The following is a 26,966-nucleotide window of genomic DNA, read 5'->3' as shown; positions in this document are numbered from 1 at the left end:
TAATATCTGTCAGCGTCTGTTGAACAACATGTGTAACTTCTGGCTTAACATCAGATCAGCTGTGGCTGTCTCCCCCATTCTTTCTGAATAATGTTCAAATACTGACACCAGTAAACCGCCCATTTTACTTGGAATCCTTTCGCAAGGCACCATAGTTGATAGTTTTAATTTACCCACTTCTCAGGTCAAATAATGGTGCGTTCCGTTTACCTCGGAAGTCACATCTCGGAGGTGGTAATGACGTCACAACTTAACTGAGTTAACTGAGTTCCATTTGAGAGTTGGCAAGTCTGAGTCGGACAAGCAACATGGACATCTGCAGGAGTTCCTATGTTTTGTTTGCTAATACTAGGCGATAACAACATAACAACTTGTCAACAGATAGCACTTGCACGATACTATTGCTGTGATTGATTTAATTACACAAAAAGAGGACTAAGTTGCTAATAAACACAATAGCAACAGCTTAAAAGTTACTGTTGATGCACCTTGCAGCCATGTTGGATTTTAAATGGGCTACTGAAGGTCCGTCGAGTTTCCAAATAGGAATTCTGAATTTCCGACTAATGAGATCAAATTTAACGCACAATAGGTCTGGTTTTTAAGTCTTTAAATGTCTCCTCTGCATGTTTTTCCCATGAAAAGTTTAAAAGAGAAACGTCCAGAGGGTATTTTCTTTCCTGATTGCATCAATCCACTTGTTTTTCTCACCATTTTTGAATGACCTCATTCTGGGGCCCCATGATCTTAAGTTGCATGATTGACAGCTGCCCTTGACTCCTACGCCGCGTCTCACAGGAGGATCAGTAGATGTTTTGGTCTTGTGAGGACTAAGCTGCAGCACTGATATTACAGCCAGAGACGATGTGAGCTGGAAGTCGTGTTTTAAGGAATCACGGCATAGTCACACGAGGGTAATTACCCTGGAAAGGGGGGTGAGGGGCAGTTGAAATGATTTCAGCACCTCTGAATTAAACATGGTCCAAGGAATACTCACAATCCACAGGCTGCTTCACTGCCAGCCCAGAGCCATTCACAAAGGCGTTAGGAACTGAGGAATACACAAGATCTGTTTAGGTGTGAATTGAATTGAATTTAAAAAGGGAGGTCTGGGACTGTATTTGTTTTCAGCACCACTGAATTAAACATGCTCCAAGGAATAGGAACAATCTGCCACTGCAAAAACACACTGAAAATGTGTGTGTATTAAATCCCCTCTGGATGGCAATGTGTGCAATTTAAGTGAAATTCAAAGGGGCATGATTTTCTTTTTGATCTCTGCTCTGCTGAATTAAACATGCTCAAAGGAACAGGGACAATCCAGAAGCTACACAGGGTGCTTGCGCAATAAAAGCTTGAGCTTTATTAACAAATGTGAGATGTGATTAATTTTAACGCGACTTAAATGTGAGTCTCCTCGTTTTAAATCAAGGCTATGTGCAACTAATCCCTGATCAGATTTAGATTTAGTGCAATAGACAAAAGGTTTGTTTCCGTGACTCCTGTCTGCCCTTTTAATCTTCTTTCGAGTTTCCCTTAGCATCCTTTTTTTTTTAAATCCCGACTCCGGGCTGGTTACTCTGAGCGTCATGAATCTTTATTTATTGCTGCACACGAGAAAACAACAATGCAGTTTTTTTTCAATTCTCTTATTGAAAGAGGCCTCCACATATTTCATATCTTTAACAAAATCCTGATCCACTAATCCTCAGATTTAGAGTTGGTGGGTTTGCTATCATAGAAACTTCTTTCAAAAACTGTTTGTGGCTTTTTTTCCCCATAAACTGTTCAGAAAGAGAGCATTAGAAAGCTTGCCTTTGTCTCTGTCAGAAGGCAGAAATATGCACAGTGACTTGCGGGGTGAAAAAGGGGGATCAGACAGAGTGGTTTACCTGACCTCACTAGAGCAGTTCAAACATGACCAGGTATTCTATATTCAGTGCCCGTTCCTGTGACTGACAGCATGCATGTCACACTGTGGTCGTTCTCATCAGAGCCTCATTTGGGACTTGTCAAAACCCACTTACCACTCTGATCCTCTGATCACTGATCCCCTCATTCTCTTCAGGGGGCCCCGGGGCTGTCGATCTGGACAGGGCCCTTGGGTACTCTGGAAGTGCAGTAATTCTTCTAGCACACACGCGTTTCTTAGGTCTATGACATATCACTACGGTCACATGAAACTGGTAATGAATACAGTGATTAGACTTGCATGAGTTTAGAAATCTCTGTCCCATTTCAGCTGGTGAAACATTTTAAGATTCATTTGAGGACATCAAACATTTATTATTGTCATGCTTAAAAGACATTAAATATAAAGACTCCTCCAAATGTCAAACAGTAATTTCTCACTATTATAAATTAACACTTGGTCCAAGATTATCGACAAATTCATTCAGAATAAACTTGATATTGATATTGAAAAACACGGCTTTATAACAGAACAGAAAACAGAGAAGAGAGTTTTGGAGAAGAAAAAAAAAAAGATGCAAAACAGTTTAAAATGTTTATTTTTATTTGCCAAACCAGACCAAAAATACATTTTTATCACCTTAATCTTGTGTGCATGAACCATGTTTACATGTAAGTTACAGTTACACGTTATTATTGCGATATGATGTTACTGTAAGTGATGCTGCATCACTTCTTAAAAAAAGACATGTTTAGTTGACATACAAAGACATTTCAGTGATTATGTCAAATGTTTTATAAATAAATAAAAAAAAGCAGTTAACATGGTTCTGATTACATAAATTAGTTTTCTTTATTCTCAAATTTTCAAATATCATTCTCTCAACACTGAGTTTTCCTAAATTTAGATGTTTAACAAATCCTGTCCTTCTTATAGTACCACAACTAAAAAAATGTATCTATATATTAGTACTTCAAAGTGTCAGCGTTGATGCAGTGTATTTGGGATGAAGTTATAATATATATGAGGAGTTGACATTATAAATACAAACAAGCTTAATGCACTAGAAAAAGTAGTATGACAGAAACAACATACATGTTTAAATAACACTGATATAAAGTGTTCAGTTGAATAGCACACACTCTCACAGAGTCATCCAATCATTTCTTCTTCTACTGCTTTATTTAAAGGAGAATAAACGTTTCAGATATGTGTTTTATCTGAAGTTGATTGGTTTCTGGGCTTTCAAATGTCTAATAAAATGACCTTAAACAACCTTTTCAAAACCTAATTTCAACAGGCAGTAACTCAACAAAGACTGAAAGATAACTTCAGTTTTTTTGTTGCTACTACCTCAAATTTTCCCTGTGATATGATACCGAGCTAAACCTCCTGATCATACGTGCTACTCTTTCCACCTTCCTTCACTCCGCTGAGCACAGAGGGATCTCCCCGGGGATCAAAGATCAGATGAGTGCTCACGCGCTCCAGGTTGGCACAGACAGAAATCAGGTGCCTTGATGCTGATAGGAAAGGAGCTGGCTGACAGGGAGGAGTGGCGTCTGTCTCCGTCTCCCCCTGTGCCCCGATGTGACGAGCGGAGCGCCGCTGTGTAGCCAGGCGGAAAACTGCCCTTTCTGGCATGAGCTGCTTGAGCCCTTTGGCATCATAAGCAGAATGCAACACTCAGCCATCTCCACCATCCATCTGCAGCTCAGTTTAATCTGCAGCCTCCTGCTGCAGATCTGACACTGGTATTGTTACCTCCTGCTGCTGCTGCTCACTGCTCTGGAGTCAGAAGTCAGTTACTAAAGATGAAGATTAGAGGGAGTAGGGTCACAGTGCACAAAGATGCTCAGGGTTATATCTTCACATTTAATCTCACAGACTGTCTGCAGGCAAACGAGGTCACCACCCTGATACTTAATGCCTTAAGGACATGTAAAGATGCCATTGTTGATATGTAGACACACTAGCAGAGGAGGAAATCAAATCACTGCACTGACTTGGTCTGCTTTCAATTCTACTGTGAGGCTCAATATGTTGCAAATTGACCTTAATATTTATTAGTTCATTAGTGCACAGAGAATCTGACATAATTAAATAACATTAAACTAATGAGTGGAAGTTTACCCACAACAAGTCAATAAACAGACAGTACATTTAATGTTTAATGTTTAGTTTCCACTTTGTGTTTAATTTACTGAGCTTCTCAATTCTCTATCACTGATCTCAGCTCCGTGTGGAAGTAACTGAATGACTCAGATGTTAGAGTTACTATTTGCTGCCATCTTCTGGTGTTCGTGTAAAAAAACATTGAAAGGTACTTGAAGCCTGGCAATATTCAGAAAACTTCTGCAAATATACTCTTCAATCATTTCAATGTACGGTAAATCTGCAGCATTTCTTAGTTATGAGTAACAGATTTATAAAGCTCAACTAGAGGTGGAGCTATGAGCAACTCAAGAGTATTCAAAAGTGAGAAGCCTTTTGTTTGTAGTGTACAAGGACAGAACTGAGATATTCAGTTTCGTAGTGATGACTGTTAGGTGGGGTGTTTCTGTTGTAAATGTTTAATGAGGAAATTATGAGACAGACTGTGGATTGTCTTAGAACGTATTCGGCCACAGCAACAGAACACGCATGGCTGACAAACTTTTCATGTTAACAGTCTTGCTTATATTCTGTAAGCAGGTACAGCCTACAAATTCCTTTCCATTTGGATACACTTCTAATAGGATAGAAAGAAGAAGACGATGTTACCTTTACCTATAAATGTCAGACATACATTTCTTCAACTTCAGCAAATCATATTTCCTTTTCAGTTCACAACATTAACACTTGGCTCCTATCCAAATAAAGCACCGCTGCTATGAGACGTCTTAAACATTTGTATTACAGCTACACAGACCTAAAGGGAGAATCACCCCTAAGATGGTAGACAGATTTAAATGGTCCAACACAAAATTACCAAAATGCATGAATTCATGAAAATTCATACTAACACTGACTGTACTCCAGTCATGTTCAGTTTTCGACACAGGAAGAAGCAGCACTGTAATGCTCCAAAGAGGTGGTGAAGAAGTAGGAAGACATAAGTAAAGAAAAAAAATGTAAACAGAAAACAGACTTTTTACAAGGAAGAAAATGCTCGTAACCCCGTTTTAGACCTTAAGGATGCACACAATGACATTTTGTGATAGACCGAAAAGTAAACGTACCTTTGGTTGTCTAGAAGAATACTCCACTGAATAATTGTTAATATGTATATATAATATAAAGTTATCATAATGTAACCAATTGAATACAAGTGCAAAGATGTTAAAATCAATGAGCTTTGTTCAATACTCTGTTCTGAGAGAAACCTCTATCTCAGCAGAGGGAGACATATCTGACCTGTCTTTCACATTTCTTCGAAAGCCTGACACATCAACTTTAACTCGGCTGCAGACATAAACATGCCGGCTCACTCTCACACGCTAGGAACTGCTGGTTTATTTGAACATGTGAGTCAGACAGTCCCTGTGGGCCGCAGCTGGAGAGAGTCGAGCGCCCCACCCAGCAGCACCAGCGTCACATGTGGTTGCAACTCCCCCTCTCACCCTCTCCCCCCACAGCCAAACTCCCCCCTGATCTGTGTGTGCCGGACACCCCTCCCCTTCACTTCAGGATGTATTGTCCTCCACTCAGTGAGCTGAGTAAAGTTCCAAAGTGCCATTCACTTACAGCACAGTGGTGGGACTGAAGAGAAAGTAGTGCTGGGTGTACTGTGTGCAGCCTGATGCCTGTTTGTGGTGAGTGTATTTTTATGTTTGTACTGGAATGTGCGCCGATGGTTACCGCTGGTAGTTTCCTGTAGATTCATTGGGAAAAGTTCATTCAAATAGCCTTGTTTCAATGGACATTTTTATGTTGTGCATCTTTCCTTGTGAGGCTGTAGAGTTCATGAAATGTCTGTTGAATAAAAAGCACAGGCGAGTCGTTGTTCGATACACAGTCATAGTTTATATAAATAATGATGTTTTAACATTTTCTGCTGAGCTCAAAATCCTTCAGTGACATTTGTTCAAGATCAAGTTGTATTGATAACAAAGCTGTAGAAAGTGTTTAAAGAGGACTTCTAGAGACATTCTCAACATGAGATGTATTTTACAAAATAATATAGAATTGAATAAAAGCAAACTTTGTTTTTATTGTGTACCGACATGTTTATCAATCACGCTGCAGTGCTACGTCAGTCAGATGTGGAATTCCTGACAAACATGAACTTAAATTTACTCTCAGAACTTTTCTTATTTGAGTCATTGAATGATTTTTTTGAATCATCTGACAATCTTTGTATTGACTTTTGAAGTGAGACAAAACTCCACCGCCTTTTGGTGTTGAAGCGAGATAAAGTGATACTCTTTGCTGATACTTTGTGACGTATCTGGTTGGGTCTCTGGTTGCTGAAAGGGTGAGCCAGGACAGAGGAACTGTAAAAACACTCATTAGACACTCGGGGCCCCGGGGGCACGTGGATCTTTTGTCTGCCTATGAGATGCTCAGCTCGTGAGAAATGTGAGACCACACTCTCCTTTTCAAGCCTCTGTGGTCGATGTCTCATGCCTGCAATTTTGGCTTTGAGACCATTAATTTGGAGACAGAGGGAAATATAAAGCACACTGGAATATTTTCCCACTTTGTTCGTATTTCAGGCTGCTAAATGCTACTCCTCATTGTTTATCTGATTGAACATTCAGGTCAGTTTGTTTTCTATGCTTGAGCTTTGTTTATGTTAACTGTTACACGCACCGTCTCTAATAAGCACTCAGTGCCATGCAATATCATGTAGCTGTGTCACAATAGGCTGTTTATGTGGATCAGCAGCAGTCTGAGGCAGAAAAGCAGCCACAGCCAGGCACAGTGCGGAGTTTCTCAGCCTCGTTTCTTGACTGTATGAAAAGAAGCCAGATTTTCAGGCCTCTCTGGACCCGGGGGCATGTCATTTACTAAATGAATGGCCCTCTTTTCTGGACAGTTGAGCCAGTCACAGTCTATCATGCCACAAGACAAGTGAGCCTACAGTGTTGCCTTTCACTGCAGAGGGCTGTTTTCAGAGGGCACATTTGCATACCTTCAGGATACGGCATGACTGAAGCCAAATGATATCGAAGTGTAAAACAGTTTATGGACATACTGGATGCTCATTCATCACACACAGCTTGCATACGTCTAGACAGTTATAACTCACCACCAGGTCTGATGTTAAACTTTCTACATACTCTTTATAGAAATCTTCATATCTTTCAGCAGCCTTATTATTTTGTGATCTTTGGTTAGTTGTTAAAGTCATGGTTTATTCAAGCTGTCTTCCTGCTCCGCATTAACATTATAATAGAAGTCTTTATTTCTTTACATAGCATGAAAACATGTTTTAAAATATGGAGCACATTCCTTCAATGTCATATCATTTCAGAATATTGTCTTTTTGCAAATCTAATAAAGCTCTGGCACACCTAGGGAGAATGCACATTTTGTTCTGATGAAAATATGTATCTTTATGTCATCTCTGGACAGACATCCTAAAAGTGATTACATTCAGCTACCCCAACCCTTCATGGCCCTGAGCCTAATGAGTAGGACTCAATTTAAGACCATCAAAAAGAGCTTTCCTTTAACTCTTGACTTGAGACTTGAGTTTGTAGAGGTTTCTTCTTTAAAGGTGCATATAATGATAAATGAAGATCATGATGTCTTACTACTCTTTGTTGTAGCTTTTGTGGACTGAAAATGTACCATTTGGTTGAAGTGATGATCTAAAAGTGACATTTCCAGACTAAATAAGATCTTGTTGGTTGAGGTAGAGATCGATTATACTGCTAGTTAGATCATTCCTCTGGGAGTCGGTGCAGACCCAAACAAAGGAAGAGTTGATATTTGTAATCATCAGTTGGGTAGAAATGTGGCATCTGGGACACCTGTAGACTAGTGGTTAGGGCACACGGCCCATGTACAGAAACAATAGTCCTCCAAGAGGGCGAGCTGTGGCTCCTTTCCCGCATGTCATCCCACACTATCTCTCTCTCTGATTTCTGACTCTATCCACTGTCCTGTCTCTAGATGAAAGGCCTAAAAAGCCCCAAAACAAGCCTTTAAAATGTGCGTCTTTTTATGTATCCCAATGTGTTTTTTCTGCTGAATGAGGAAAAAAGAGGTGAACATTTTGCAAACATTAGCAGAACAATTGTATGAGGTTACGACTTGTTTCTGTTGCCTAAAGTGGCAACAAAATTATTTATTTCAGGTTTAGTCATATTTGTATTATCAGCTTTTACAAGAGGAAAAGGAGAACATGATCATAATCATATATAAATGCATTTCACCTCTGATTTTTTTTTTGCATCTAAATACAATTTCTTTGCAAAAAATAAAAAGGAGATACAATCTTGTGAGGGTTTAAACTGGATGTGGAAAGCCAACAGAATTTGGTCAGCCAAGATGTTCAACATGTCGCGTCAGTCAGTGTTTAGAAGAATCTTAAGTCTTCTTAATCTTAAGAGCCTCTATTTACAGTTAGGCACCTGGTTTAAAATGCCTCTTTAGTCCAGCCCAAGTGTTATTCCCCTGTCAAGGAAACCTGCCCTTGTTTTAAATGTGGTCCCAAAGGTCTTTATGTCCTCAAACTCTGCAAAATTCTTCAAAATGATTTATCTCTTTGGTGTCTTTGTGCATTCACATATCTTTAAGTAGCACAATTGTAGGAAACATACAGGGGTTAAATCCAGAAGAATCTGCTGTGTGTCAGGACAAAGACTCATCTGGCTGAGTGATTCTTACTTCATGTGATTTACGGTACACTGAACCGTGGCCTCTTAAGTCGACCTCTGATGACTGTATGAGAGCGTAGAGAGAGTCGTAGCTACGTCATGAGGTGCTTCCTCCTCCCAGGGGTCAGGTCTGAGGAGGGCTGAGGAGCTGAAAGGGGTCATCGTGCAGGAAGACAACAATCTGGTGGAGTCAGAGGCAATATCACAGCTGGAAGTCTGAAATACTTTTACACTCCTGGTGCTTTATAAGTGTTTCCTGTCCGTTTGTTTTGCTGGTGACTGTACTAAACCTTTAAACAATGCCTTTAATCATGTGGTCAGTGTTTACAGTGTTTGCTGCTGCTGTGTGCTGTCCAGCTAAACCTCTTTGGGGTGTCGTTTTCCTCTTTGGTCTGTGGTGATATCTGTTTGAACATCTCTCTTATCTCTTTTAGGATGGCTCGGTGGGGAACCTTGATGACCTGGTTCAGGAGTATTCACAGTATTACGGCACCTCCCTCGGCGACGTGTGTGAAAGGATGGAGGAGCTGCGGAAACGCAAAGTAGTGCAAGACGCGGAGATGGTAAAATGTCACTTTATTTCATGGAAGTTAAGACAGTAAACTATATCTCAGCTCTAAATTGATGAAGTGGCTACTGCTAATGCTGCTACTGTTATTTACACACTGTCTCACTGAGTGTTGGATGGAAAGCTTGACACCCGCTTAGCATAAAAACAGGAGGGATCTGTTGGCCTAGCTCTACCAAAAAGACTACAAAATCTGGCAACCAGCAGCATTCAAACTCTCTTAGTAATAATAAATATAACTTTAGTTGAATAGCACCTTTCACAAAAGAGAGTCAAAAAGTGTTTTCCAAATGATGAAAAAAACAAAACAGATAACAACAATATACTAAACACATAAAGCATAAACAAATAGGTCTTTAGTTGCTATTTAAAAGAGTCCAAAGAGCGTTCCATAGTGTTGGCACTACGACCTCAAAAGCACAGTCTGGTCTTCGATCTGGAGTATTTAACTACCAGCAAACCCTGATTAGAGGACCTTAGAGATCTAATAAAATGCTTTATCTTGTTCGTTTACCCAGGCTGACTGTTTTCAGTTTGTATGCTAAGCTCTCCCGATGTTGGTTGCGTTTCGTTTTTTGTGATTTCTTTTCATCTTAGGCTTGGCAAATAATTGAATGAGCATGTTTCTTTAAATGTGAAACTCTTCCTTTAACTTGTCTTTGCTTCTTGGGATGTTGTGTGTCTGTGTTAAACTTATTGTTATGACTATTTGCCTTAAAACATAACAAGCATTTCTCTACTCTGCCTCAAAACAATAGATTGTTAAAAATGTAAATAAGACTTCTTTTTTTTACAGTCAGATTTAAATTGATAAATTCTAACAGTTCACTTCTAGTCTTTTTTTTAAATCCTCATCAGCTTGTGACTTTTAAAGAAGTTCAGACTCCTTTACACTCCTGTACAACGATTACAGAGGCCATAACCAGTGGCACATAACTGAACCGGTGTTAGTCCATAATGTGGGCTGGAAGATTCAGTCAACTGAATATTATATCTATTTCTGTGTTATGATGACACTATAATTTACTCCTCCGCTTCCCCTGCCTGTGTGTTTCAGGGAAAGGTTGACTCAGTGGCCACATCAGTGCTGCTCCGCTCTCAGATCCAGGTGAGTGTCCAGCTCCGAGTGTGTCAGGCCCCCAAGAGGAGGCAATTTCCTCTTACGTGCGTCAGCAGACCGGCTGATAAGAGGCTGAGGAGTCGCTTTGTCATGATTTTCTTTAAGCAAAACCAAAGAATAGGACTTAAAAAGTGATGTTTGAATGACTGATGCAGAGAGTCGGCCATGAGACTTTTAATGTTAGGAAGAACATCCTGGTTATAATTAGTGAACTATTAAATATAGTTGACACATTATAATTAGTGTGTTTAACATATCAAAATGTCATCTATGAAATTGTCATAATGTTGTATGGCCTCTATCTCAAAAATCTAAAAAAAAAAAAAAAAAAAATTAAAGTTATCGGTTACACAAAAGAAAGAAAGAAAGAATAACAAAAAAGCTGATCGAAATAAAGAACTGTCTTTGTATTTATTTAAATTCCTTTTTTTTTTTCTATTAGGAATCCCTCGGACTCAGCAGTACCACTTCCACTCCAGAGACGGAGAGAAGGTACAACATTATTATTTTAACCCATTATCACAACTTCAACATTTCACTGTGAAGTCACTAGAGTCCCATCATCGTTAACAAGGGCAGGCAGTGTGTGACATTAGAACAGAGACGTACTGTACTGACTGAAGGGTATAAAGACCAGTAAATATCTTGATACATAACATGGCTGGGACTGATATTTCACCCGGGTGATGCTGTAGTGTTTCATCACTACAGACTACATTTTCAGCATTTCATTTGATAGATCACTGATTCTTTAATCTGACCTGCTTCTCCTCTATTATCTGTGTCACCCGGAGGACATCTTTCTCTCCTCTCCTTCCTCATGCCCTCTAATCACATTTATGAATCCTTTCTGTGTCACCTCCAAACTTCCTTCCTTCCCCCCATTGTTTGGATTTGAAGGATTTCACGGATTACTCATCTTTTGTCACTGGAAAGCTGAATATGATAAAGGAATTTGGTAATGACTAAAGATAAAGCAACATAATGGTTTGATTAGGATTGTTGAAGAGTCAAGCCTTTAATATTCTCAACCCTAGACAGAAACACGTCACACAGATGTCTTTTTTTTATAACACATGTATTTAGAAAGGAGCCTAACACTGCCCCCTAGTGGGACAAGTACACATTATTTCTGAAGGAAACTAATTGCAACATTTTAGATTATTTTTACACACATGTTATAGGCTCTGTTTTAGTAGATATCACTTGAGTTAAAAAAACATTTTTTTCAATCATTTTCTGTTTCCTCCCAATGACATCAAGATAGAACTGATGCTAGAAAGTTCCAGTTTTATTATGGTACACTTAGTTTACCAGCTAAAGAATGAATATCCATTTATTCCCCTTTTTTATGCCAAAATAATATGAATGTGCATTGAAAAGAGCTTCTGTTGAAATCTCTTTCTGTAGCCTTAAATAGAGTCTACAAGTGTGGACAGCATCTTTAATCTTTGACCTGTTCTATGCTCTTCTAAAGAAAAATGAACCAGTTTTTTTAAAGATTTTTTTGGGGGATTTTTTTGTGCCTTTATTGTAAAGATGGGACAGTGGGTGAGTTGAATATCAGGGAGAGAGAGTGGGGAATGACATGTAGAAGAGGAGTCTCCTTACACGGTGCGCGCACACTAACTACTACGCTACCGGCGCCCCACAGTCTATTGTTTTATGGCAAAGATTTTTATGTGGTCATGCAAAATATATATTCAATATTTTCATTTTCTCTAATGACACGGACAACATGTTTTATAAAAATCAGGTTCTGTCAATTTCTAGGTGTGTTAACAACTTTGAGCTGTGTCAAATGGAATATTTTAAATGTTAAGATTTAAGAAGTACATTTACTCCAGGTTAACCTGGTTAAATAAAAAAATACATTTAAAAACATAAAGCGCATTTACCCATACTCAACACTAGGAACAAGTGTTCCCTGAGAGAGAGAGAGAGAGAGAGAGAGAGAGAGATACAAACAGCCCAGAGAGATGAAGAGTGAGAGACGGGGAGAGAGAAACAGACAGCTATAAACCACAAACAGCCCAGAGAGATGTTGTGTGACAGACAGACAGAGAGGGTGTGCAGAGAATGCAGAGGCCACGTTAGCGCTGCTGCGGCTGCAAAACCCTGACTGGACACGAAAAAGGGATCTATTGTTCCTGTGATGGCCGGAGAGCGCTGACCTCTGTTCATCAGCCAAGAGTAGCCGGTCTCTTACATCACTTTGGACTACTTTGATTTCCCTTCACTGGGATGGCAGTGTTATGAAAGACAGAACGCTTTTGTGACTCGCTCTCTTTTTTATTTTTTAAATCTGACGCAAGTCACGGTCCTGAGATAGACAGACATGTTGAGGGAGATGGTGGCATAGCAGGGAAAATGAAGAAAATAACTTTGGATAACAGGTACCGCTCTGTTCAGAGCTTTGATTCCTTATTCTGACTCTCAGAATTAAGTTAATTTTTGGTTTGATTTTCAGGTTTCCTGTGCACAAATCCAGCTCTGATGATGGGTCTGGAGGTATGTTGTCATTTATATGAATCTTCAATACATTCATTACATAATCTTTATTGAAATCAGAATCTAGTTAACAATTATGTAAAAGCCTTCTTACAATAAACAAGCTCTTTTAAATTAACATTTGTACAAGTGTGTGTGTGTGTGTGTGTGTGTGTGTGTGTGTGTGTGTGTGTGTGTGTGTGTGTGTGTGTATTAGTTATTGTGGGTGTTTTTATTCAAGCTTGTTTGTTTTGTTTATTTCATAGAATTATTGACACTTTGGAGTGACTCTTTCATACATAAAAAAAGATTTAAGAATATACATGACCTGATTGTTAATTAATTGGTGGTGCTAAAAACTACTCTGCTAAAATAGTTTCCCCATATTACGGATGTTTATGTAACATTTTAAGATGATGTTGTTCTTCACAGTTTATTTGTTCACGCTCTAAATGAAACTGCATCATTGTGTTGTTTAGGGAAATGGGATGGAAAGAGGAAGAGCAAGTCTTTTTGGCACAGTTTTCGAAAGTCGCAGAAAGGAGTGATGCGTCAGATTTCCAAAGGTGTGTGAAGTTTGAAGCACAATAACAAAAATGAAGTGAACGTCCACAACGATAACTCAACATTTACACTGGCGGACTTTTTTTCCTCCTGACCTGCAGGTGATGATGTTGGTTTTGTGGCCAGTGAAATCACAATGAGTGATGAAGAGCGTATTCAGCTGATGATGATGGTGAAGGAGAACATGATCTCTATAGAAGAAGCCCTCGCACGGGTACGATCACAAAATCCTGCATTTGAGTGTTATGATAAATATCCAGCTGCTGTGTTTTTCTACTTTTGCCCAAGTGTAACCATTTTCAGCAGAACATGTGAGCATGTGAGCATGTGAGCAAAAGCATTTTGACTTTTGTTAAAGTAAAAACATTTTTGATGGGAAGAGAATGGTTTTATCTGCATGAAGGGAGTAAAATTACTTTCATGTTTTCAGCGGATCAATGCTTAATAACAGCTGGTAGATTAATGATGTAATCTAGCTCTGCATTATGACTAACAGGGTTCTCCTTTGTTGCAGCTGAAGGAGTTTGAGGTAACGAACAGACAGACGTGCAGGTTATATCCCGCAGAGTGGACCGATCCCTCCAGTCCCACCACAAACGAGTCGCTCAACTGCAACGTAAGTTTCTCAGCTCCCAGTCTGAGAGCTTCTTAGCTGATTTTTTTAAAATACTGGATCACAACCTCAGGCTGTGTGTTGTGCATGAAGGTCTCAGATCAATCAGTGCCAAGGCTGCTGAGCTGTTGACAGCCCCTCTCTCTCTCTCTCTCTCTTTCTCCCTGTCCCGGCAACGAACCGGGGCCCCCTCTAAAGCTCTGCAGCTCAGAGCCTTCTCCCTACTGCAGGGCACAGGGCGGACTTCTATTCATCGCTGTCAAAGCGCTAACCCCCTATTGTGCTGCACTGAGCGGGTGGATTCAGCACAGGGCTGTGTTATGCAGGGCACAGCTCTTTTATGCATGGGTGGGGTGATTAGGGGGCTCAGGTTCAGGGCACATTTTTCAGATTCATCTGGATGGCCTGACTGTTTCTCTTTGCTGCGTGTGTGTTCTCCTGTCACTTTCTCTCACGGTGTTTGATCGTTTTATACCTCCTCTTTTTTTGTTGTAGACAATGTTTTTTTTACATACAAGTAAACTTTAACATCAAAAACATCTAATCAGCTTTCACTTTGTCGCTTGGTGGGTATTCTGGGATGTTTTTACCACACATGATTTGGTCAACAGATGAAACCTGAGGTTATGCCCCCGAGTGTTCACAAAACCACTGACCTTTTTCTGTGACCATCTGGTCATATGGTGATGGGGATTTCCAAGAAACTGTGTTTTTATTTCCCACATACCGAAAGCCTCTTCTAGTGTGTAGTGAAGCTGAGTCTGTGGGAGAGCTTTTTGCATGAGCCTCACTGTCATCTCTGTGGTTTCCTACCACATATTAACATTAGACTACAAATAGCTCCTACTGCAGGTTCTTGCAAAACTACATGTTGCATGAGCCAACTTAGAAACCTTTTTAGAAGATACTTTAAGCTGAGAACAAAAAGTAAAACACACACTATATCTTCTATCTTGTGTAATAAATCTGAGTATAAAGACAACAAAAGCATGTAAAGTTTAATTTTGTCTTTTTTTTTATCCTAAATACTCAACCTCACAACTGTTGACAGTCTACTGGGAACATAACAACTGTGTTGATTTGTGAAAACTGCACAGTGATTTTTAAAATGGTGTCTGCTTTGTCCATCAGCCTTGTGACCTGTCAGACAACGAAGAAGAGGACCCTGTGACGTTCAGGAGACTCCACAAACTGGTCAACTCGACCCGGAAGGTGAAGAAGAAGCTTATCAGAATCGACGAGTCAAAGAAGACCGGAGCAGACGGTACTAAAACCATTATCCGATATTCTTAATTAAGAAGCCATCAAATTGTTGTGCCACCCATCTTTGTTTATAGATTCTTGTTCAAACTTTCTGATTGTGAAGATTTTCAGGCTTCTGCCAGGAAACCTGATTCAGATGCTGCCTATGCTTAACCAAATACAAACTAGTATCCGTTAACAGTGTAAACAAACTGTGCACCTGGACAACACTGACAAAATGTAACGCAGAGTCTAGAAACAATATCAGTAACTGGATCTAATTACTGTTTCAGCAGCTGTACTGCAAAAAAAAAGACATTTAACTATTTCCATGATGAAACTGAAAAATAATCAGTGGTGGGACCGTTCATTATTCTTTACTGCCAACGACAATGTAATGTTGTGGTTGAGATGTTAGTGCATCAGATTTTCATCCATCCATCATTATCTATACCGCTGTTTCCCGTTCTGGGGCTGGAGCCGAATCAAGCTGCCATAGGGTGAGAGGCGGGGTTACACCCTGGACTGTTCGCCAGTCAATCACAGGGCTGACATCTAGAGACAGACAACCAGCCACACTCACATCTCTCACTTACGGGCAATTTTAAAGTCAACAAATAACCTAATGAGCATGTCTTTGGACTGTGGGAGGAAGCCATGCATGCATAGGGAGAACATGCAAACTCCACACAGAGAGGCCCTGTCCGAATAAGATTCAAACCAGGAACCTCCTCGCTGTGAGGCGACAGCACTAACCACTGCACTACCGAGCAGCCCAGTGCATCAAAATGTATTATTTTATATTATATTAAACTGAACAGCGTGTAGTGAAAAGTGTTACTAGTTTATATCTGACATGTAAACAAGTATTTCTTGAAGTTTCCTAAAGTTGAAGATTTCATTTCATTCTTTTTCTCTTTTTTTCTTCTTGTATTTCCCCTCTTTGTACCCTCCAGAGAGTTTCAACATAGACAGTTTCACCTGTGGAGATGCCGCTGCCTCCCTGTACTCAGGCGTGCACAAGAGGCCTGCTGTTTGCCCCGTGGACTCCCTGGCCTCAGCCCTGCAGGAGCAGCTCAGCTATGACAGGGACTCTGACAGTCTGACCACCTCCCCCTCCTCCAGCAGCCTGGACACCTGCAGCAGCCAGAAGATCTTTCAGGCCTTCAGAGAATCTGCCGGGAGCCCGGTTCATCAGGAGACATGTGTTGCAGGAGAGGTGAGGGAGGCGGGTGAGGGCAGTGGATCCTCCTTCTCTGAAGCCGACGCTTGCCATGATGAAGAACATAAAATTGCTCGCTCTGTTACTGACGGTGAGCTCCGCCATCGGATCCTCAGCCCGCTCAGCAACCACGGGGTGAGTACAGAGGAGCCTTTGTGGAGACGTTTGTATTTGGGAAGTGATTTATTTTTTAAGCCCTTGTTCTGAATGAATCAACGTTACCCTCAGGCAGTCAAATATAAGTGCCATCCTTCAACCTCTTTAAGGAGGCAGCAGTAAATAAATCATTTTCATAAGCTTTCTGCTTAGAGATCGAGTTTGAAATCAATGTGAACTATCACACCATCCCTCAGATACCCACAATCCAGTTTACAGGAAGTTGTGTATCGGCTGAAATGTCCCCAGTTGTCACGAGATCTAGTCTCCTAATGATCATTCATACTTCACTATCCTGTTCTGATTTATATTTCCTCCTCCAAACACAGGCTCTATATATTGTTCCTACAAATGCTCTGTAGTTGTCTCCACAATTCTACACAAAACAAGACAAATCCACCAAATTTAGATTCAGTGATTACTCACTGCTTCCACCACTGGGTCATTTATATCACCAAGATGTTTGGAATTCAGTGTACCTGTATGTATGCTTAATCTGAAACTTCACCCTCGTCTAGTCATCGTTTTTTCATGTCACTTGTTTATTTTATAACAGAGAGCTTGTAGCTTTGGAGGATTTGACCTGACCAACCGCTTAGTGCTCGGAGTCAGCTCTGATCATGATAACACTGTACGTAACTATCCTACATCATCGATTTAAGTTCAGTTTAAATTTAACAAATTAGTTTAACTTTTTTTATATCTTTTTTCTTTTTGTGTTAACAAGAATAAAGATGGAGACAGTGGAAGGGATCTTACGAAGTCTCCAGCAACATCTCGTATTTCCATCGGCAAGAAGGTCAAATCTGTGCGAGAAACTATGAGAAAACACATATCCAAGAGATACCACTGCTCCCTCTCCGAGCAGGTATGTAGCACTCGTACTGTTATAGATTGTCCGTATATACAGTAGATATTGTTGTGAAGTACAGGTAATGATTCCTTTGTTCTCCATGTCCCAGTCAAGCCCAGACCGCATATCTAGCTGCCCTCACTCGCCTCACAAAGACTCGGACTCTTTAGAGAAACCCAAACTGAAGCTTGGAGGATCTGTGGAAAGCCTGAGGAGTTCCCTCAGCGGACAAAGCTCCATGAGTGAGTCCGTGTTTACAGTGTGCATGAGACTGAGCTGGTGTCCTTGTAAATATCTCTGTGTTTGTTTGAACTTGGCCTTGAAACACCAGATGTGTGGTGTTTTTCAGGAAAGTGTTTCAAGGACATTAAATATTCTTGGTAATAGTCTAAACTTTGAGGTTTTATTGTTTTTGTCTGCACTGAAGTTTGTTCTGCATCTGGCACATGAAGACTGCATGGTGTGATCATTTGAAAAATATTTTTGCACATCTCTTCTACTCTGACTGAAGTGTCTCGTTTGTCTTTTGGTGGTTTGTGTAGGTGGTCAGACTGTGGGCACCACTGACTCCTCCAACAGCAACAGAGAGAGCGTGAAGTCTGAGGACGGGGAGGAGGATGAGCTGCCTTACCGCGGACCCTTCTGTGGACGCGCTCTCGTTCATACCGACTTCACCCCCAGCCCCTACGACACAGACTCACTCAAACTGAAGGTATGACCACCTTATCCATCCAGTAAAAAAAACAAAAAACAATACACAGAGATGAGCAGATCTCTCCTGAGGAACTAAAGCTCAGCCATCTTTTCTCTTGCAGAGTGGGGACGTCATTGATGTCATCAGTAAGCCTCCGATGGGTACATGGATGGGGATGCTCAATGGGAAAGTGGGCACCTTTAAGTTTATATATGTGGATGTCCTGAATGAAGAGGAGGTGAAGCCTAAAAAGACGCGCAGGAGGAGGAAGGCCCGGCAACCCAAACCCACCTCTGTAGAGGAGCTCCTCGATCGCATCAACCTCAGAGTATGAACTCAGTATATTAACAATATCTGTCACACTCAATTGGAGGATTAAATACTACGGAATCAAAGGCGTAACCTTGAGCTTTGTAAACAACAACACTGCAGGAGAGACTTTACATGGTTTTTAGATAAAAAGCTCAACCGATGAGTGATGTGATAAAATGTGTCCTTTTATTTTAAATACAGTATCTACAATCAATTTCTTGCTAAGAGATTGTACCACTCAAGTTTATATACTGAATAAAAAGCTAAAACAAGTTAGCTTTAATTCAAGACTGGAGATTAGGGAAACAGCTAGCCTTGTTAGTAATCTGCCTGCTCTATGGTCATGTCTCTACACATGCAAGATGTATTGATTTGTATCTCTTAATCTCAGCACAGAAGCAAGTTAATGTATCTTCCAAAGTGTTCTTTGACAATATTTATAGATTTGACAATATTTGTTCTGTGAAAGATTAGCAGAGTAAAAAGAGTAAGAAAACTTCTCAATTCAAAATACTTTTAAAGGAGTTTTGAACTATCCAAAGTGTTGCATGATCAAATTATTTCCCTTTGAAGATTTTTGCTGATCTCTTTGTGAATCATTTCATTTCCTCTCCCCTCCTCAGGAGCATCTTCCCACTTTCCTTTTTAACGGCTACGAGGATCTGGACACATTCAAACTGTTAGAGGAAGAAGACCTGGATGAGCTGAACATCAGAGACCCCCAGCACAGAGCCGTGCTGCTCACTGCTGTGGAGCTGCTGCAAGAGTACGACGGTGGCTCAGGTAATCAGCTGGGGTTATATATCAGCACTTCAGATTCATAAATATACATGCAGAGACACAGCTTCCAATTCAATTATTTTATTTACAAGGTTCAAATAAAAGGGTGATATAAGTGTGAATCCTTCAGAAACAAATCTTTAAAAAAAAGTCCCATATAAGAACATTTAAATAACATTCCTTTTAATGTTTAAACCCTTAAAACATTAACATAACATCCCATAAATATGAATAAATAAATACAAATATGTAGCATTGCTTGCTTGACTTCCATTATCCTGCAGTTTGCTCATTGGAAAAAGAAGTAACAGTCTGCCCCCTGTTGGTGGTGTTGTGCATTGCAGGAAGCAGCGACCTGGAGCGCAGCAGTCAGTCTGGAGGCTCCCAGGAGAAGCTGCTCCTGGACCGGCGTGGCCTCGTGGGAGACTCCCCTCGGGACTCCGGCTGCTACGAGAGTAACGAGAACCTGGAGAACGGTAATGACAGCCTGAGTCGCCTGTGAACACTCTGCTCCTCTTCTGCCTCATCCTTCACTAGACAGACTCGCCTGGTTTTTCAGTCCTTCTCAGCGCTTGAGCATTACAAGCCAACGTATTCACTTCTCATGATCTTCTGGAAAGACTTTTTTATCTTCACTCTCTTCTGGTGCTCTGCTATTTTCCCATTAGCATCTAACTCTTCTGTATGTCTTACTTTATGTTTCTGCATCATCGAATCAAGCAGTGAGTCATTTTTTTTGTCTCTTTGGTGCTTTTGAGAATTGACATTACTTGCCTTTCTTTTGCGAGCGTTGTGTTCTCTATATAATATTCCGAATGGGCAAACAGTAGTTCTTGCATTATGTGAAACTGAGCACTGACCTCATTCGACATTTTAGACAGCCGTGATCGCAGCTTCTGTGGAGCAGCTCGATGGTCTGCTCACAAATAGATCTTCAGCTGTGAGCTGAGCTGTGTGGTGGTTTTTGCATTTACTGAAAGTGGTGAACGTACGTGTGATACAGTATAAATAGTTTGAAAACGCTCTCTCAGTTATTGCATTTACTGTGAATGCGTGCTGTATCCATAGCTATATCATGCTTATTGTGTTCAGGCTTCAGTCTAAAACTGTTCTAATGCGTGGTCGTGCTAACTGTAAAAGAGGTTCTTGTGAATGTTGAAACATCATGTGCTTAGAGCTCTGACAGCCACACTTGTAAAGTGTGTATTTCTCTCCAGATTTTGCTGTTTTTGTGTATATTTTTTTAGTCCATTAAAATATAACGTTGCACAATATTTTATCATGTGCCTAAAACTGCAAGCAGCTGAAGAATTAAAATATTTACTTCATGGTATACTTGTTAAAATGGCATTTTGTATAAATGTAAATGCACTCAAATGCAGGCTTAGGACAACCTTTAACACATTTGAGGCAGGGTCTGAAGTCTCAGCATTTTCTGAAGTGTGCTTCTGTTACGGTTGAGCGTGAGGAATAAACTGCTCCATGCTTGACCTGATTCGACTGCTTCCTTCTTTTCTTTCATGCATCATTCATTTTCTGGCGCACATGTAGATTTTTAGTTCTGAACTCTTGGCCATCCTTTCTCAAGCGCCACACGTTTTCAAATTCTCAGCTGTTACAAAGTTCTGTTCAAGTCAAGCACATCATCTGCACACACTTCATTTGTTTATTTCAGGACGGGACAAAAAGACATCTTCCTCCATGAGCAGGTCCTCCTCCGGTTTTGAGTCAAGTAACCTCCCATCCCCAGAGAACCCCGCCCCCCAAAAAACCCTTACCTCCACCTGCTCTCATAAGACTTCACTCCAAAGTAAACCAGCATGTCCACCTTGTGACTCGCCACCACTAAGACCCCCTAAGAGCAGCTTAAGCCTCCTGAGCCCACCTAAAGGTCATCTTCCCAGAGGAGCCATTGGCAGGAGCCAGAGCTGCATGGAGCTGAGAAGACTCCCATCACCAGAGCCGCTGAGGCGGAGCTTCTCACTGACCATCCACCCCAGATACTGGAATCTGACCCACAGCGTCAGGCCGAGCATACAGCACAAAGTCAATCCTCAAAAACAGATTGAGTTCCTGCCTCCAGCAGCATCATTTATCACTGAGGGCAGCACTTTGAACACAGACGCAGAAAATTATTCTTCACCTAAACAAGCAAAAACAACACGGAGCACACACCTTAAGCTGCCACCCACAGTCCTAGCAGGAAGCTCAAATCATCCTATAACTACACCTTCCTCACCAAACCCACACACAGAGACCCACATAACACAGGCTGCCTGCATGGACATCTTCACAAACCACATCTTGTCAGAGGACAAGAGGAGTTTTTCAATTTCTGCCACTTCTGAAGCCCGCAGACTGAAAATACTGAGGAACAAGAAGATGGAGGAAAGATTCTAGGTGCAGGATGTAGACATTAAAGAGCAGTGCACTGTCAGCTCACAGATGTTTATGGAGGCTGCTGCGGCTTCAAAACCTTATTTGTTTCTAGAGCTTTTATTGAACTGTAACTTCTCATTTTAAAATAACCATCCATTTCTTAAAATCAATATTTTTGTTATAAGTGTGATTTGAATTATTTTAATTTTTTTCTGAAGTGAAAAACTGTTTGATTACTCTCTGTGTCGTAAACTTTCCAACAATAGCCTGAATGTAAATGTAGCAATGTCATTCTAGTATCAGTTTTGAGTAGAAACCTACAGAAAAGTGTTTTTTAATCTCACTGCACACCAGACAGTTCAACAGCAGCATGGCCTCTTCAGATCCAACGAGGCTGTTCATAATGTAAGCTGTAAATAAATACAATACCTTCATGGTTTACTTGGTCATTTGAATCAAACACAGACATGGTTGATGTAAAAAGTAACACACATACTTTTCTTAATATGATAAGTCCAAATTATTGTTGTCATCAGTTTTTTTCAAACTAGAAGTATTGATAGCAGTTGGAAATGTTTGATATTCAGTACACTTAAATGTTTTTTTTTGTTTTTTTTTAATGATACACTCTATCATTTTAATGCTCAATAAAATCACAAAGTACTGAAGCTCTTAAACCTGGAGAGAGAATTGTCTAAATTTTACAAAAACATTGGCAAGGTTACAGTAATGAAACATTTGCGCATTTTAGAGGGTGTGCTGGAGGTTGCCTGCATTTTAGATAATTGAAAACACCAATTATTGGGTGCATAAAACTTCTATTTTCGTTGCCATGGTAATAAAAGAGGCATCAGTAAGGTTTGATTTTCACTAGTATCATGTCTTTTAAAATATGTAGTTTAAAATCCTGGTATCAGAGAACCCTATGATGAAGCACTGGGAATACTAGATATGATAATGTTGATGACACAGAACACTGTCAGCAGTTCTCAGAAGTTTAATTTGCACTTTTTTTAAACAATCTTTAAGTGAAGTGACAAACATTTAGCAGTTGATCAATAGTTGCAGCAAACGATTTCTTACATGTGCACGATGTTGATCTCTAGAAGTTTCATGTCAGTAAATGATGTAAAATACTTTCTTGCTCTTTAATTACATTAATAAAGCTTTCATTTTCTATGTGCATTATATACATACTCTCACAGGCTGTTGATCACTCACATCCAAAGTGTTTTGTGTTTCTATTCAGTTTCTCTCTGACAGCAAATCAATGTTAAGCATCTGTTATTGGCTGCTAATATGAATTAGAAAACAGTATTTACATTACATAAGCAGCCCCTCTGTGTCTACACCACACTGTTAAGTTCATTATAATTTTATTTTCACTGAGTCTTGATTTTGTGTCTAACTGTATTTTGCATCCCCAGTGTGCCCTACCATTAAAGTGTTCTCTTCATACAGTAAAAGGATTTCAGATTTTCACAGTTTGGCCTGTAGCTTCATTTCATGGAGGCATTGTCGGACCAGCCCCAGTGCATCTTGGCCGGTTCCCCAGGCGAGGGTGACTCCCCAGGCTCCGTGGCCATAGTTGTGCACCACAGGCACGCTGCGACCCTGCAGGCGCACCACCTCCCTCTCCACCCTCGGATACTTCCTGCTCGGCCTCAGTCCCACCCACTCACTGACGACTTTTGCTTTGCTGAGCGACGGCTCCAGCTGGCTGCAGCGCTCCAGGATGCCCTGTGTGTCTCCTTCGTCGACCTCTAATCTCCAGTCATCCTCCTGCCTCGTGCCACCTATGGTGACGGAGTGTATGCCGGGGTAGATGTAGGTTTTTCCATCTCCGTCTCTGATGAAGTGCTTCAGCCAGGGGGCCTCCACCTTGAGGACCTGGCCTCTGACCGGGTAAACCTCAGAGTCACCCACCAGTGTTTTAGAGCCCAGACCAGAGCAGTTTACAATGATATCATAGCTGTTGCTCAGCTCCTGAAGACTGTTGACCTTCCTCTTTTCAACCTGACCCCCGGCTTTTCTGAATCTGAAAACATAAATGAATCTTCTCCATTCACTTTTAACTCAGTAGTAACAAAGCATAAATTCAAGCTTGGTGGGAAAATTATACATGACATGACTGATTTATAAACAGAGGACTAACCTTTTCTCAAGCCACGGCAGGTAGCTCGAACATTCACACTTTAGTGTGGTGAACGCATGGCCAAACTTATGGTCTGGAAACCTTTTCATTTCATTATCAGTCATGTTACGGAAGCCGATCACAAGGTCTGAAAAATGAGGCTTTTTATTGGCTGGAACTTCCTTGAAAACTGTCCAGCTAGAGAGAAAATCACAAACAAAAAGACATCTTTTATAAAAGTGACTGGCTGTATGTTTGACCCTTTATATAACAGTGTAAAAGCTGTTACCCAGAGCTGAGCATGACTCCTGCTTCCGGAGAGTGTTGTGATTGGGCAATGGCCAACAGGTGATCAAAGCTGTCCTTGAGCCAGCTTCTTTGTCTTTCCAAGGGAATATCTGAAAGAGAAATACAGTGAAGTCTATCATTTTATACATGCAAAACGAATGGTTGATGGGCTGAAAATAATTGCATTTGAATTCATTTTCACCCTAGCAAAATCATCCACTGCACAACATTTGAAACAAGTTATGGTTTGAGGCTGTTTCTTAAAGACAGCAATAGTTGCATTGCATACCCGGAAACGTTACAGGCCACAGGATCCCAGCAGCTCCATCACTGGTGGTGTCTGGACTGAACTTCTCGGCCAGCAGAGTGACTGAGCAGTAAGGAAGAGCCCCAGCGATGCAGACAGCTGTTGAGAAGCCGACCACACCTGCTCCCACCACTGCAACCCTGACATGTTTCATCCTTAACCAGCCTGCGTTTCAGACAGACACAGGTAATCAAGAAGGGAGAGAGTTTTGTCAAATGCTGCCTGAATGCCGTTGGACAACCTTTGACCTTAAAGTATAATCACGTCACTAACTGTTAGTACGTATTTTCATGGATTCATTCATCTTGATAATTTTGTGGACATATCTTTAAATTGTGTCAACCATCTCACAGTAATTCTACTTTTGGGTCTGTGAAGCTGTAACCTTATATGGTGAAACATGTCAATTGTAGCAGATCTATGTTTGGTTAGGAGCCAACCATATGTTGTCAACAACTGTTTGCTAGACAGAGAGTCTACATCTGTTACGTATACAAATCAGTGTCATGTCATCTTTATTGTTTTATAGTGATGTACCCAAATAGAAAGGAATTTGTGGGCTGTACCTTCTAGCAGAATATAAGCCACACTGTGTGATGAAGACTGATTGTGAGATCTTGGTCAGCATGGGTCAGCGACGGTCTGCACTTTGTCAGCCATGTGTGTTGTGTTTCTGTGTTGTCTGACCATGGCTGAATAAATCTAAGATGATCCACAGTCTGTTTCCCGATTTCATCATTGTTCATCTACTACAGAAATAACCCCCACCTAACACTAACCTACAGCGGTATTTTCACCTTAACTGACTGTCCAAGGATCAATCACATAAAGCACTACTTCAGACTGCTGTAACCTGCTCCACCTGTAACTGTGATAATGGGTTATGCAACAGACGTTGTAAACTGTGTCACACAGACACAGGGATATATTATTCACTCCTTTCTTACTGAAGGAAAGACGTGATCAAACATTTACACAAAACTAGAAGAACTTGTTCCTGTGCGCTGATAGTAAAGCAGTTTATTGGCACTGAGTGCACTTTTATTCATGGTGCAACCAGGATCTAGACACTATTATGTACATGGTCGGTTCTAGGCAGGGGCCAACGGGTCCCCCCCTGTGTCCCCCCAAAAGGAAGAGCCCCCCTCATAACACATACATAGTATTTGACTCAACAACCGGACTCACAATATATTGAATACTGTTACTGAAACAAATGTAAATCATGGTATTAAATGATGTGTGTTATTATTTGGCATGATGTATATTTTTAAAAGCGATCATCTTTGTCTGGGTTTAATGTTCCCCTCTGACAAAACAACTGGCCCCAGTTTGGCCCCCTCAGTAAAAGCCACTGATTATGTAATGCAAGTAAAGGTAATTAGATAAAACTTTAAGAAAGCACAGACAGAACAGTACAAATTTAAAAACTTCAATTCAGTATGATATATTTAAAGTTACGTCTTGCGGTTTAAAATAAGTTATAAACGTACTTACACACCTGCCACCACTTCTGCCACAGCACGGATCGGTCAGTAAATTGTTGTTTCTTGTGTCATAACAGAACTTGCAAGTCCTCGAAGCAGTCTTCTCAGGAAATACAACTAATAAATGACTAAATATTTCAGCAAGTTTGCCCACCTGCACAGGTAATTTATTTTTAGATAGCTGTTTGTGAACCGCAAATCCCTCAGGATACGAATAATAAAAAAAAGATCCTTCGATGTCTGTTCCACGAAGTCAACAGTTGATCTGTAAAACATGTGGATGTATACTGCTAGCGTGGCTTCAAAGGATATCGGGCGATCCACAGCGCTTATACATCAACTGCTTTGGATCTCGTCAGAAACCAAACTCTCGCGATAAGTTCCTGGATATTTACGTCCCCGTCCAGCGACAGTAGAAGGTAAGGTCCTCAAAGCTCACTATTTGGAAATTACGCCACGGTTTGATGTGCGAGCTTTAACCACTCGGGTCCTTTTACGACACAAGTATCACTGAAATTCATTAAATTTGACAGATTATCTGTGATATTACTGCTCGCCGTGGCCTCATTTAAGCTTGCAGCGTTTGCGTTGTTTGAGACGATGCAAGTTAGCATGCGTGCTAACCCTCACGTTGTTTTCATCACTGCAAGGTTCTGAGACCAAACAGTATTACAAGGGAACTTTTAAATAAAATCTTAAGGACGCTATAAAGGTGATGTGTGGAAGACATAATTTTCCATGCATGTTTACATTTTAAATAATAAGTTCCCTAATTTTGTGAATAACCAAAACCAGTTCATGAAACCAGTGTGTAAACTGGTGGAGTTGGTGTCTTCCAGTCCTAAGCCCATCAGTCCTCTGAGGCCCCAGTAAGAGCCCAGTTTCTGTCAGGAGAGAGACAGTCTTCAAACATTTCTTCACCAGAACTTGTAAATTAATGGCCAACCCCAAAATAAATGCAATCACTTGATTTGAAAGTAGCACATACTGGAGAAATATGATTTGTGTGAGGAGAAAAAAATGCTTAATTGTAAAA

At 40.6% G+C, this 26,966-nt stretch overlaps 2 protein-coding genes across 7 annotated transcripts in view; one reads left to right on the top strand and one right to left on the bottom strand.

Annotated features, from left to right (window-relative positions):
- sash1b (SAM and SH3 domain containing 1b) overlaps positions 1-22,904 on the top strand; it is a 46,766-nt gene extending 23,862 nt beyond the window's left edge. Inside the window, exons 1-18 of one of the 3 annotated variants that reach the window (XM_061063891.1) lie at positions 5,576-5,706; positions 9,156-9,284; positions 10,347-10,397; positions 10,852-10,901; positions 12,880-12,920; positions 13,379-13,465; positions 13,565-13,677; positions 13,978-14,079; positions 15,208-15,340; positions 16,275-16,675; positions 17,253-17,327; positions 17,424-17,564; positions 17,659-17,791; positions 18,092-18,261; positions 18,365-18,571; positions 19,179-19,338; positions 19,680-19,811; positions 21,011-22,904. In XM_061063891.1, the coding sequence (XP_060919874.1) occupies positions 9,240-9,284; positions 10,347-10,397; positions 10,852-10,901; positions 12,880-12,920; positions 13,379-13,465; positions 13,565-13,677; positions 13,978-14,079; positions 15,208-15,340; positions 16,275-16,675; positions 17,253-17,327; positions 17,424-17,564; positions 17,659-17,791; positions 18,092-18,261; positions 18,365-18,571; positions 19,179-19,338; positions 19,680-19,811; positions 21,011-21,735 (2,766 nt within the window). In that variant the 5' untranslated portion in view covers positions 5,576-5,706; positions 9,156-9,239 and the 3' untranslated portion in view covers positions 21,736-22,904. Of the gene's footprint in view, positions 1-5,575; positions 5,707-9,155; positions 9,285-10,346; positions 10,398-10,851; positions 10,902-12,363; positions 12,806-12,879; positions 12,921-13,378; positions 13,466-13,564; positions 13,678-13,977; positions 14,080-15,207; positions 15,341-16,274; positions 16,676-17,252; positions 17,328-17,423; positions 17,565-17,658; positions 17,792-18,091; positions 18,262-18,364; positions 18,572-19,178; positions 19,339-19,679; positions 19,812-21,010 lie in introns of those variants that run through there. The other 2 variants (XM_061063890.1, XM_061063892.1) reach the window with 2 other exon arrangements.
- Positions 22,697-26,153, bottom strand: ddo (D-aspartate oxidase). 4 transcript variants are annotated; one of them, XM_061063894.1, is made up of 5 exons: positions 25,937-26,153; positions 24,426-24,608; positions 24,138-24,246; positions 23,870-24,046; positions 22,697-23,752 (listed from the first exon to the last, which is right to left on the bottom strand). In XM_061063894.1, the coding sequence occupies exons 2-5, from the start codon at positions 24,595-24,597 to the stop codon at positions 23,194-23,196; spliced, it is 1,017 nt and encodes a 338-aa protein (XP_060919877.1). In that variant the 5' UTR covers positions 24,598-24,608; positions 25,937-26,153; the 3' UTR covers positions 22,697-23,193. The 4 variants fall into 4 exon arrangements, with proteins under 4 accessions (XP_060919877.1, XP_060919878.1, XP_060919876.1 ...); XM_061063895.1 differs by having other exon boundaries at positions 25,941-26,153; XM_061063893.1 differs by having other exon boundaries at positions 25,945-26,153.
- Between the last annotated feature and the right edge of the window lie 813 nt (positions 26,154-26,966).

This window comes from Labrus mixtus, chromosome 18 (assembly GCF_963584025.1).
Source record: "Labrus mixtus chromosome 18, fLabMix1.1, whole genome shotgun sequence".
Taxonomy (NCBI): domain Eukaryota; kingdom Metazoa; phylum Chordata; class Actinopteri; order Labriformes; family Labridae; genus Labrus; species Labrus mixtus.
Note: the sequence above shows the minus strand (reverse complement) of the source record. Positions and strands in the feature narration are given on the sequence as shown.